The sequence below is a fragment of the Lissotriton helveticus genome, chromosome 12 (genome assembly GCF_964261635.1).
Source record: "Lissotriton helveticus chromosome 12, aLisHel1.1, whole genome shotgun sequence".
Taxonomy (NCBI): Eukaryota; Metazoa; Chordata; class Amphibia; order Caudata; family Salamandridae; genus Lissotriton; species Lissotriton helveticus.
In genome coordinates this window covers 105256693-105268418 of record NC_136073.1, presented here as the reverse complement: position 1 = coordinate 105268418, position 11726 = coordinate 105256693, and the positions used below count along the sequence as shown (strand labels likewise).

The 11726-nt window shown below is 50.0% G+C and overlaps 1 protein-coding gene across 1 annotated transcript in view; it reads left to right on the top strand.

Moving 5' to 3' along the window:
- Window positions 1–278: 278 nt before the first annotated feature.
- Window positions 279–11726, top strand: part of LOC144798548 (voltage-gated potassium channel subunit beta-3-like) — a 202731-nt gene continuing 191283 nt past the window's right edge. The window contains exon 1 of the mRNA XM_078669482.1: window positions 279–984. Within this exon, the coding sequence (XP_078525608.1) occupies window positions 740–984 (245 nt within the window). The 5' untranslated portion in view covers window positions 279–739. The remainder of the gene's footprint in view (window positions 985–11726) is intronic.

Sequence of the window (11726 nt, the reverse complement as noted above, 5' to 3'; positions counted from 1 at the left end):
CGAAGCCCCCTCTTCTCGCCACGTCTACGAGAAAAAGACCCCTCTCCTTTGGCAACAGCGCACCCCTCTCCCCTCAAAAGAGCTCTCTCTTCTCCAACGAGCCCCATTTTTTGAGACTGAGCACCCACCTCTCCGCGACAGAGCCCCTTCTCTTCTCCGCGACAGAGCCCATCTACCTTCAAGAGAGAGCCCCTGTCCCTTCTCACGACAGAGCCACTCCTCTCCGCGACAGAGCCACTTCTCTCCACGACAGAGCCTGTCTACCTTCAACAGACAGCCCCTGTCCCTTCTCACGATAGATCCCGCCTCTACCCGACAGACCCCCCTTCCCCCACGACAGAGTTATCTTCGCGATAGAGCCCTCTTCTCGCTTCTCTCCAGACACCCCCTTCACGACAGAGCCCCTTCCTTGCTTCCGAGAGAGCCCCCTTCCTTCCTCCCTCTTCTCGCGGAGCATCCCTCGGTGACCCGGGGCTGCAGGTGGGCGGCCAGGCTCCGCTGGTACCGGTGCAGCATCACCCGTTTCCCCAGCACCCCAAAACAGCCCCTACTGCTACAATCTGGACTATCCCGCAGCCCCACCGACTGTTTTACAACCGTGCCTTATAAAATCCCGTATCCCAATAATAGTGGCATACAATTCCTAGCGGACCCTCGAGCACCCCTTATACATTCCTGACGATCCCGCCAGAGCACCCTATATAATTCCGGCTACCCTGCGAGCGCACCCTATGCCGCGATGCAGGTGTCCATCGCCTGCACCGAGCAGACCATGCGGAGCCGCAACAGCGACGACCGGCTGTGCGGCAACCGACCGGCGGCCAACCAGAACGGCAGCGGTGGGGGCGGCGGCGGGGGCGGCGGACACCCCAAGTACCGCACCGTGGCCGTGGTGACGCGCAACCTCAACCACCACCTGGCCTACCACCGGGGGCCCATCATCCTGCGCGAGTCCACCGGCCGGGCCACCGGCATGAAGTACAGGTATGGGGGAGGCGGAGGGAGCTCTGCAGCCCAGGGAAGCTTGCGCGGCTGTCGGTGTGTGAGGTGGGCTTGCGCTGATGCCCCCCAGTGCAGTGCCTGTCCAGGGGGCGAGAGAGGGTGGCACTGGTGCTGGCTGTGCAGTGACCTCTATGTGTGAGAGGAGCTGGGACCTGCTGCCAGTGCTGTACGTGGTCCATGTGTGAGGGAAGCTTGCACTGCTGTCGGTGTGTGAGGTGGGCTTGCGCCGCTGCCCCCCAGTGCAGTGCCTGTCCAGGGGACGAGAGAGGGTGGCACTGGTGCTGGCTGTGCAGTGTCCTCTATGTGTGAGAGGAGCTGGGACGTGCTGCCAGTGGTGTATGTGGTCCATGTGTGAGAGAAGCTTGCGCTGCTGTCGGTGCGTGAGGTGGGCTCGCACCGCTGACCTCCTGTGCAGTGCCTGTCCAGGTGGCGAGAGAGGGTGGCACTGGTGCTGGCTGTGCAGTGTCCTCTATGTGTGAGAGGAGCTGGGACGTGCTGCCAGTGCTGTACGTGGTCCATGTGTGAGAGAAGCTTGCACTGCTGTCGGTGCGTGAGGTGGGCTCGTACTGCCGCCCTCCTGTGCAGTGCCTGTCCGGGGGACGAGAGGGGGTGGCATTGCGCTGGCTGTGCAGTGCCCTCGGTGTGAGGGGAGCTGGGGCAGTGCTGTATGTGTCCTCTGTGTGAGTGAAGCTTGCACTGCTTTCGGTGTGTGAGGTGGGCTCGCGCCGCTGCCCTCCTGTGCAGTGCCTGGCTGTGCAGTGTCCTCTGTGTGAGATCAGCTGTGACATGTGCTGCGAGTGCTGTAGCTGTTCCGTGTGTGAGAGAAGCTTGCACTGGTGCTGCATGCTGGGCCGGTCCTAAATCAGCTTGAGTGGTCAGAGCCCTGGGGGGAAAGAACATTTTGTGTTTGTTCTGGGGGCGGGGTGCAGTGTGACAAGAGGAGGTGTGAGGAAGATGGAGGAAGGCTGGGGGTAATGGGGTGCTAACAATTAGATGAGGTACTTTAAGGTCTGACTACAAAGTCTTTGACGGGACCTGATTGAGACCATGTGGGATCCACGAGCTGCTCTTCGCATGATATTAAGTGAGAGGGCTCCCTATTGGGCCCCTCGGAATATTGGCGCCCCGGGCCTGGGTCCAGCTCGCCCATGCCCAAGGCCGGCCTTGGCTGCAGTGCTGGAACTCTTCTGGGTGTCAGAGAAGCATTCATTGGTGCAGTGAGTGATTTTCCTTTTCCATGAGTGAGAGAAGCTGGCACTGGTGCAGTGAGTGATTTTCCTTTTCCTTGAGTGAGAGAAGCTGGCGCTGGTGCAGTGAGTGCTTTTCCTTTTCCATGAGTGAGAGAAGCTGGCACTGGTGCAGTGAGTGCTTTTCCTTTTCCATGAGTGAGTGAAGCTGGCTCTGGTGCAGTGAGTGCTTTTCCTTTTCCATGAGTGAGTGAAGCTGGCACTGGTGCAGTAAGTGCTTTTCCTTTTCCATGAGTGAGTGAAGCTGGCACTGGTGCAGTGAGTGCTTTTCCTTTTTCATGAGTGAAAGAAGCTGGCACTGGTGCAGCAAGTGCTTTTCCTTTTCAATGAGTGAGAGAAGCTGGCACTGGTGCAGTGAGTGCTTTTCCTTTTCCATGAGTGAGTGAAGATGGCTCTGGTGCAGTGAGTGCTTTTCCTTTTCCATGAGTGAGAGAAGCTGGCACTAGTGCAGTGAGTGCTTTTCCTTTTCCATGAGTGAGTGAAGCTGGCACTGGTGCAGTAAGTGCTTTTCCTTTTCCATGAGTGAGTGAAGCTGGCACTGGTGCAGTGAGTGCTTTTCCTTTTTCATGAGTGAAAGAAGCTGGCACTGGTGCAGCAAGTGCTTTTCCTTTTCAATGAGTGAGAGAAGCTGGCACTGGTGCAGTGAGTGCTTTTCCTTTTCCATGAGTGAGTGAAGATGGCTCTGGTGCAGTGAGTGCTTTTCCTTTTCCATGAGTGAGAGAAGCTGGCACTAGTGCAGTGAGTGCTTTTCCTTTTCCATGAGTGAGTGAAGCTGGCACTGGTGCAGTAAGTGCTTTTCCTTTTCCATGAGTGAGTGAAGCTGGCACTGGTGCAGTGAGTGCTTTTCCTTTTTCATGAGTGAAAGAAGCTGGCACTGGTGCAGCAAGTGCTTTTCCTTTTCAATGAGTGAGAGAAGCTGGCACTGGTGCAGTGAGTGCTTTTCCTTTTCCATGAGTGAGAGAAGCTGGCACTGGTGCAGTGAGTGCTTTTCCTTTTCCATGAGTGAGTGAAGCTGGCTCTGGTGCAGTGAGTGCTTTTCCTTTTCCATGAGTGAGTGAAGCTGGCACTGGTGCAGTAAGTGCTTTTCCTTTTCCATGAGTGAGTGAAGCTGGCACTGGTGCAGTGAGTGCTTTTCCTTTTTCATGAGTGAAAGAAGCTGGCACTGGTGCAGCAAGTGCTTTTCCTTTTCAATGAGTGAGAGAAGCTGGCACTGGTGCAGTGAGTGCTTTTCCTTTTCCATGAGTGAGTGAAGATGGCTCTGGTGCAGTGAGTGCTTTTCCTTTTCCATGAGTGAGAGAAGCTGGCACTAGTGCAGTGAGTGCTTTTCCTTTTCCATGAGTGAGTGAAGCTGGCACTGGTGCAGTAAGTGCTTTTCCTTTTCCATGAGTGAGTGAAGCTGGCACTGGTGCAGTGAGTGCTTTTCCTTTTTCATGAGTGAAAGAAGCTGGCACTGGTGCAGCAAGTGCTTTTCCTTTTCAATGAGTGAGAGAAGCTGGCACTGGTGCAGTGAGTGCTTTTCCTTTTCCATGAGTGAGTGAAGATGGCTCTGGTGCAGTGAGTGCTTTTCCTTTTCCATGAGTGAGAGAAGCTGGCACTAGTGCAGTGAGTGCTTTTCCTTGTCTGTGTGTGAGAGAAGCTGGCACTGGTGCAGTGAGTGCTTTTCCTTTTCCATGAGTGAGTGAAGCTGGCTCTGGTGCAGTGAGTGCTTTTCCTTTTCCATGAGTGAATGAAGCTGGCACTGGTGCAGTGAGTGCTTTTCCTTCTCCATGAGTGAAAGAAGCTGGCACTGGTTCAGTGAGTGCTTTTCCTTTTCCATGAGTGAAAGAAGCTGGCACTGGTGCAGTGAGTGCTTTTCCTTTTCCATGAGTGAGAGAAGCTGGCACTGGTGCAGTGAGTGCTTTTCCTTTTCCATGAGTGAAAGAAGCTGGCACTGGGGCAGTGAGTGCTTTTCCTTTTCCTTGATTGAGAGAACCTGGCACTGGTGCAGTGAGTGCTTTTCCTTTTCCATGAGTGAGAGAAGTTGGCACTGGTGCAGTGAGTGCTACTCCTTTTCCATGAGTGAGAGAAGCTGGCACTGGTGCAGTGAGTGATCCTCCTTTTCCATGAGTGAGAGAAGTTGGCACTGGTGCAGTGAGTGCTTCTCCTTTTCCATGAGTGATAGAAGTTGGCACTGGTGCAGTGAGTGCTTCTCCTTTTTCATGAGTGAGAGAAGTTGGCACTGGTGCAGTGAGTGCTTTTCCTTTTCCATGAGTGAGAGAAGTTGGCACTGGTGCAGTGAGTGCTTCCCCTTTTCCACGAGTGAGAGAAGTTGGCACTGGTGCAGTGAGTGCTTTTCCTTTTCCATGAGTGTGAGAAGTTGGCACTGGTGCAGTGAGTGCTTTTCCTTTTCCATGACTGAGAGAAGTTGGCACTGGTGCAGTGAGTGCTTTTCCTTTTCCATGAGTGAAAGAAGCTGGCTCTGGTGCAGTGAGTGCTTTTCCTTTTCCATGAGTGAGAGAAGTTGGCACTGGTTCAGTGAGTGCTTCTCCTTTTCCATGAGTGAAAGAAGCTGGCACTGGTGCAGTGAGTGCTTTCCTTTTCCATGAGTGAGAGAAGTTGGCACTGGTGCAGTGAGTGCTTCTCCTTTTCCATGAGTGAGAGAAGTTGGCACTGGTGCAGTGAGTGCTTCTCCTTTTCCATGAGTGAGAGAAGTTGGCACTGGTTCAGTGAGTGCTTCTCCTTTTCCATGAGTGAAAGAAGCTGGCACTGGTGCAGTGAGTGCTTTCCTTTTCCATGAGTGAGAGAAGTTGGCACTGGTTCAGTGAGTGCTTCTCCTTTTCCATGAGTGAGAGAAGTTGGCACTGGTGCAGTGAGTGCTTCTCCTTTTCCATGAGTGAAAGAAGCTGGCACTGGTGCAGTGAGTGCTTTCCCTTGTCTGTGTATGAGAGAAGCTGGCACTGGTGCAGTGAGTGCTTTTCTTTTTCCATGTGTGAGAGAAACTGGCTCTGGTGCTGCTTGTGCTGTACCTGTTCCATGTGTGAAAGAATCTGGCACTGGTGCTGGGAGAGCTGTACCTGTTCTACGTGTGAGAGATGCTGGCACTGGTGCTGCTTGTACTGCTATCGCACAAAAGAGGGCCTGACGAGATATATTGACCAGCAGAGGACGACTCCCCTTTTATCATAATCAAAAACCACAAATAATGCCCCTGGGTCTGAGTGATATGGAGAAGTGCTGATGTGTCCCTTTTTGAGGACGGTTTCCCTCGCCCACCAGAAGCTGGCATGCTTCATCATAGGGTAACCTCGCTTTGTGAACCTGGTCACTGTATACAGATGTTATAATGTTCTCACATGCTATTGAGTGTGATGGATAACAATTCCGCATCCAAAACTGTATCCACAACAATCATTAAGACTACCATGTTGAATCTTTGGAGTGAGTGCATTGTTTAAATATGCATGATATCTTGCCAAATGTCTTTCTTTCAGGTAGTACACCTACCAGTGGATCTCTGACCGAGTGACAGTTCACCCCAAGCACCGGTTTTGTATACCATCAAAAATCTACTTTATGATTTAGTATGTTTTTAATATGAGCCATACTATGTGTCTCACTTTGGTCCTGAAGAAAGCCGCCACACCTCCACAAAGGGCATGAGGCTGAAACATGTCGACCTTTACTGCTCTATGACAGGTTGAATACCTTCCTGTCATAGTTTTTGTTTCCAGTCCTGACCTTAGGATTCCTCAATAAAGTTATTGGCCTAACTTGCAGTTAGTTTGACCTCACACACACTTTCCTTGTAATTCCTCTCCAAACTCTGCTCATCTATAGGTTTTCGTATACCTCTTTCTAACACTGAAAACATCCCTGATGCTGCAGCACCGTGTCTGTTCCATGCGTCAAAGAAGCTGGCGGTGATGCTATAAGCACTGTGTTTGTTCTATTCTGTGTGGCTCTGGGGATGCAAGTGGAACTACTGTGTGTGCTGCAAAGTATCTTTTTTTGTGAGGGAACCTTACTCCACAGATGCCTGTTTTATGTCTGTTGTGCATGACATAAGTTGCACTGTGTGCTGTCTCTCTGACATCTGTTGTGAAGGAAGCTTACACTCCCTATTTATATTTGGTCTATGTGTGACAGGAGTGTGCTCTTCTGTTGACCATCCTATATCTGATCTGTGGGTAAGAGAAGCTTCCATTGGTCCAGCCACTGCCTCACCTCTCCTGTGTGTGACAGACTCTTGCACTGGTGCTGCGGATGCTGTAGCTGATCGGTGTGTGACGGATTCTTGCAATGGTGCTGTGGATGCGGTTCCTCTTCTTTGTATGTCAGACTCTTGGTTGCACTGGTGCTGCGGATGCTGTAGCTGTTCTGTGTGTGACGGATTCTTGCAATGGTGCTGTGGGTGCCGTTCCTCTTCTTTGTATGTCAGAGTCTTGGTTGCACTGGTGCTGCGTATGCTCTACCTCTTCTATGTGTGACGGACTCGCATTGGTGCTGCGGATTCTGTACCTCTGTGGGTGACAAACCCTTCCGCTGGTGTTACGGACGCTGTACCTGTTCTGTGTGTGACGGACTCTTGCACTGGTGCTGCGGATTCTGTACCTCTGTGTGTGACAAACCCTTCCGCTGGTGCTACGGACGCTGTACCTGTTCTATGTGTGACGGACTCGCATTGGTGCTGCGTATTCTGTACCTCTGTGTGTGACAAACCCTTCCACTGGTGCGGCGGATGCTGTACCTGTTCTGTGTGTGACGGACTCTTGCACTGGTGCTGCGGATTCTGTACCTCTGTGTGTGACAAACCCTTCGGCTGGTGCTACGGACGCTGTACCTGTTCTATGTGTGACGGACTCGCATTGGTGCTGCGTATTCTGTACCTCTGGGTGTGACAGACTCCTGCATGGGTGCTGCCAATGCTGTAACTCTTCTGTGTGTGATTAACCCTTCCACTGATGCTGCGGATGCTGTACCTGTTCTGTGTGTGACGGACTCTTGCACTGGTTATTGGAAAGTGGATTATTGGTAGAGGCAAATGTAGGTCTGCCACTAGCAATAATGCCAATAACACAGTATAGGGTGCAGAATAGGTCTTAGAAAACGATTCCCATGCTCCATCCTTGGTAACGTGGCTGCGAGCAGGCAGGCTTAACTTCAAAGACAGGTATGTAAAGCATTTAAAACAACAATTTAGTAAATAATTAAGACACAAAATGAAATAAAAATCCAACACCAATTTATAAAAAGAGTAAATATTTTTATCTTTTAAATGACATCAAAACGAAAAGAATGAACTGTAGGGAACCAGAGATATGATTTTTTTTAAAGATTAGTCACTTTTTAGTGCTTAGAAACCAACAGTGCCCCTTTTAGTAATTTCATTTGGTCTGACAGGGACATAGTCATGTTCTGCAATTGTTCTGGAGAATTTATCACCACTCTGGTGTGGCCTGCTCCAGCAGGCTGGGTCTAGTTAGAACTCCTTCCTGAAGTTCTGCTTGCGGGTCCCAAAGTATCCAACACACAATCCAAGGTTTTGGAATCTCTAAGTGGGTCCTTGAAAGTGTGAGACTTCAATTCCGCAATACACTTGAACAAAACCCTGACAAATCCACTGGTAGTACTCCAGGCAGGAGACTCTTTGTGGTGATGTCCAGGTGAGCTCTGTTAACCCGTAGCTGGCAGGGAGTCCACTCTTTAATACTTTTGAAGCAGGTTTGATCCACAGGGCTGTAGTTTCAAATGATGCAAAAAAGGCGCAATCTCAAGGTCCTGGTCTTTGGACATGCACAACAGAAATCTTCAGCGCAGACCCTTCTGATTCTCTTAAGTTTCAAGCAGCAGTTCTGAGTGACTCTGCCCCTCTCAGATACTTATTCCAAGTTCTCTGGGCCAAGCAGGAGGTCACTCCTGACCAATGGGAGCAGGGCAACCTCCCCCAGGATATGACCACATCCGGTAGAGTGTGGAATTATTTTGTCCCAGAGTACTCCCAATCCTCCAAATTCATAATGGCTGATTTTTCAGAAGGGAGGTAAGAGCTGACTAAACACACCCATTGGATGGCTACTTTCCATAACGTCTCCCCCCTGCATCTGCTCATTCCTTCCATAAGCCTAGCTCTAGCTTGGGGTCAAACGAGTAGAGTTGTAAATGACACTGAGGCCTCTCCTTTCCTCTGAAGATCATGGTTTACGACTCCTCCCCCTGCTCTGGCATTCCTGTGTAGCCACACACTGCCCTCCCAGCAGAGCTGCTTAACCCAGGGGCTCTTTATCACCTCTTCAAAACAGCCAGGCTCATCCACGTAACTCTGACCAATAAGGACAGACCACTGGAAGGCTGAATCTGGACCTACAACCAAGAACAACTTATAACTTCTTGTTTGTACATTTTAGGAGAAATTAAACAATATCATATTGTTGGATTTATGACTACCATCTGGGAAGTCTTTGAATTGAAGTTCTATCAGTCTCCTATCAGGAATTATTAGTTAATAACCTCTTGCCAGGTTAACCTATGTAGCATGGGATTTGCAAAGGCAAAACTGACTTGGGCCATTTTTCCAGCACCAGGGCTTATAAAAACATATTCTATACATATGCTACATATATCTACTGGACCCCCACCCCAGGAACACCTAAGTGACACTTAAGGGGTTCTTAATATGTTAAAATATTGTAGGCCCTCCCTCCACAGTGCTCCTAGGATCAAAGTCGAATTTGGGCAGCACTTTATCACAATGTGGGGTGTTCAATGTGAAATTTCACTTAACCCAGGGCATATACAACTCATTTTATAAGGGTCCACCTTATAAATACCTGACCCTCCCACCCCTAGGACACCTAGGGGAGACCCTGGGGGTTCCTAATATGCCAATACATTGTGAGTTATCCATTTTTAAGTGCCCCAAACACAAAAGTCGAATTTGGGCACAATTTACTTTTTAAAAGCAGTCCTGCCACACAGAGCCACTAAATACCTCAGGCTTCAGCAGTGCACACATGCAAGTGCAGAAACATCTACTGGCTTCTAAACTGCCATGCCCTATTTATACTAGGGACTGATAAGTAGTTTCAATCCACCTGCCCAAATAATTACTAGGGCTCTATGGGGTAGATCATCCCAATTACAGGGGTACTCCACCATACCATAGTGTACCCTAGTGTATGTAGGTGTTTTCATTGTAATCTAAATGTGTGTCCATCAGCATAGCACTGGCCCTGGACCGGGTTAGGCAGAGCCCAGGGTCAGTCAGAGTCAGTTCCTACCAGTACCAGTCAGTAAAATTTGGGGGTGCAGATGGGATGTACGACGGTACGACGCATGGTTTTACCACGCGTACCGTTACAACACGTTTTTTACAACGCAAGTCGTTACCACCACTTGCGTTGTAGGGGTGCGGACTTAGGAATTTTTTAATTTACTATTCCAACACCAGCCTACGTACAGTAGGGAAGGTGTTGGATAGTAAATGAAATTATTCCTTGTCCTGTAGCGCCCTCAAGTGCAAGTCGTGGTTACGACTTGCGTTGTAAAAGACGCGTTGAAAGGGTACTGCGGAGTAAAATCCGCGTGGTAAAGGATGTTACCCGTGCAGATGGCACAGGATGACTTTGCAACACTGGTGCTGCAGATGCTGTAGCTGTTCTGTGTGTGATGGACACTTGCACTGGTGCTGCAGAAGCTGTACTTGTTCTGTATGTGAGGGAATCGTGAATGTTTGAGGGGAATTTGCATTGAGGCATGGAGTGTGAGGGATCCTTGCACAGCTCCCTTTGAAGCTAACACCCATTATTTGTGTTGCAGAAGCTTGCATTGGTGCTGACAGTGCTGCATTGGTTCTGTGTGTGAGGGACATTTGCATCGCTGCTCGCAGTGCTGTAACTGTTCTGTGTGCAAATGAAGCTTGCACTGGCACTACCTGCACATCCCAAGCTCTAAGGGTAAGGAAAACGTGCACTTCTGCATGTGCTATCAGTAGCGGCCCGACCCCTGCCGAAGTGGTGATGCGGGCCGGGGGGGGGGGGAGGTCAGGGGACAAAATAATACATTTAAAAAAACCTTACCTGCTCACCGCCATTGTCCTCTGAATCACACTCTTCCGTCTTCTGGGCACAGGCTCTCAGAATGCACTGTGGCCAATCGCTGCATGAAAGAAGCGTGAGGATTGGCCTTAGAGCTAGGACTTTGCACTCCCAGGAAGTCTGGGGGCCTATGCCTACTTTCTCCAGCCCCAGCACCGCAGCTGGAGCTGGACAGAGCTTAACTTCGCATGAGTGTTTGGCCGGCCATCTCAGGCTGGCCAAACCCTCATGCGCAGAGAAGGGAGTGCCCACCACAGTGTCATCCCCTGGATCTTCCCCCAAGACTCTTAAGAGTCCTGGGGTGGGTCCAGGGTGATTACAATAAAACGATAATAAAACAGGTTTTAAACCAGTTTAATTGTTGCTTTATTTGAAGGTGGTGGCAGAGGGGGCAGTGCTCCTCTGCCCTAATGGGGGGGCCGCAGCTGAGTGCTTTACCCCTTCTATGTGTGTAGGGAACTTGCTTTACTACTGCCTGGGCTGTAATTGTTCTAGGTATGAAGGATGCTTGCACTGCTGCTAACTGTGCTGCACTTGCTCAGTGTGTGAGGGATGCTTGTACTGATATCGCCAGTGCTGCATCTATTATGTGTGTGAGCAAACGTTAACTTCCAGAATTGGCGGTACCTTTCTGTTGTGCTGGAAATTTGTCTGCTACCCATATTTAGTATCTGATCTGTTTGCTTGCATTGCTTCTGCCTGTGCAGATGCTGCTTTGAGTGTGAGGGAAGCTTGCACTGTTTCCCATTTTCAGTATCTGCTTTGTTTTCTTGCACTGCTTCTGCCTCTGCTGACGCTGCTCTGAGTGCCAGGGAAGCTTGCACTGCTGCCTATGTTCAGTATCTGATCTGTTTGCTTGTCCTGCTTCTGCCTCTGCTGATGCTGCCCTGAGTGTGAGGGAAGCTTGCACTGCTGCCCATATTCAGTATTTGCTTTGTTGACTTTCACTACGTCTCCCTGTGCTGACGCTACTCTGAGTGTGAAGGAAGCTTACACCGCTAAGTGTGCTATAGCTCTTTTGTGTGTGTGAGAAGCTTGCACTGCTTCTGACCATTCTGTACAGGTTCTGTGTGTAATGGAGGCTTACATTGCTGCTGGCAGTCCATGTTGTGTGTAAGGTAAACATCTCTACTGCTAAGCTATTTGTACTTCTTCCGAGTGAGATCTACCCTACTGCAGATACCACAGTACCCGCTCCATCTTTGTAAGTCACCTTAACTGGTGCTGCGATTATGGTACCTGTTCTGTGTGTGAGGGAAGCTTGCAGTCCTGCTTGTGCTGCACTATTTCGTTTTACTAATTTAGTGAGTTTTTTTATAGGCAAGACATGGTGCCTCAGGACCACATTAAATCATGTCATTTTTGGAAACTGGCTGATGTGAAATGTTAAGTTCTCTGTATTTTG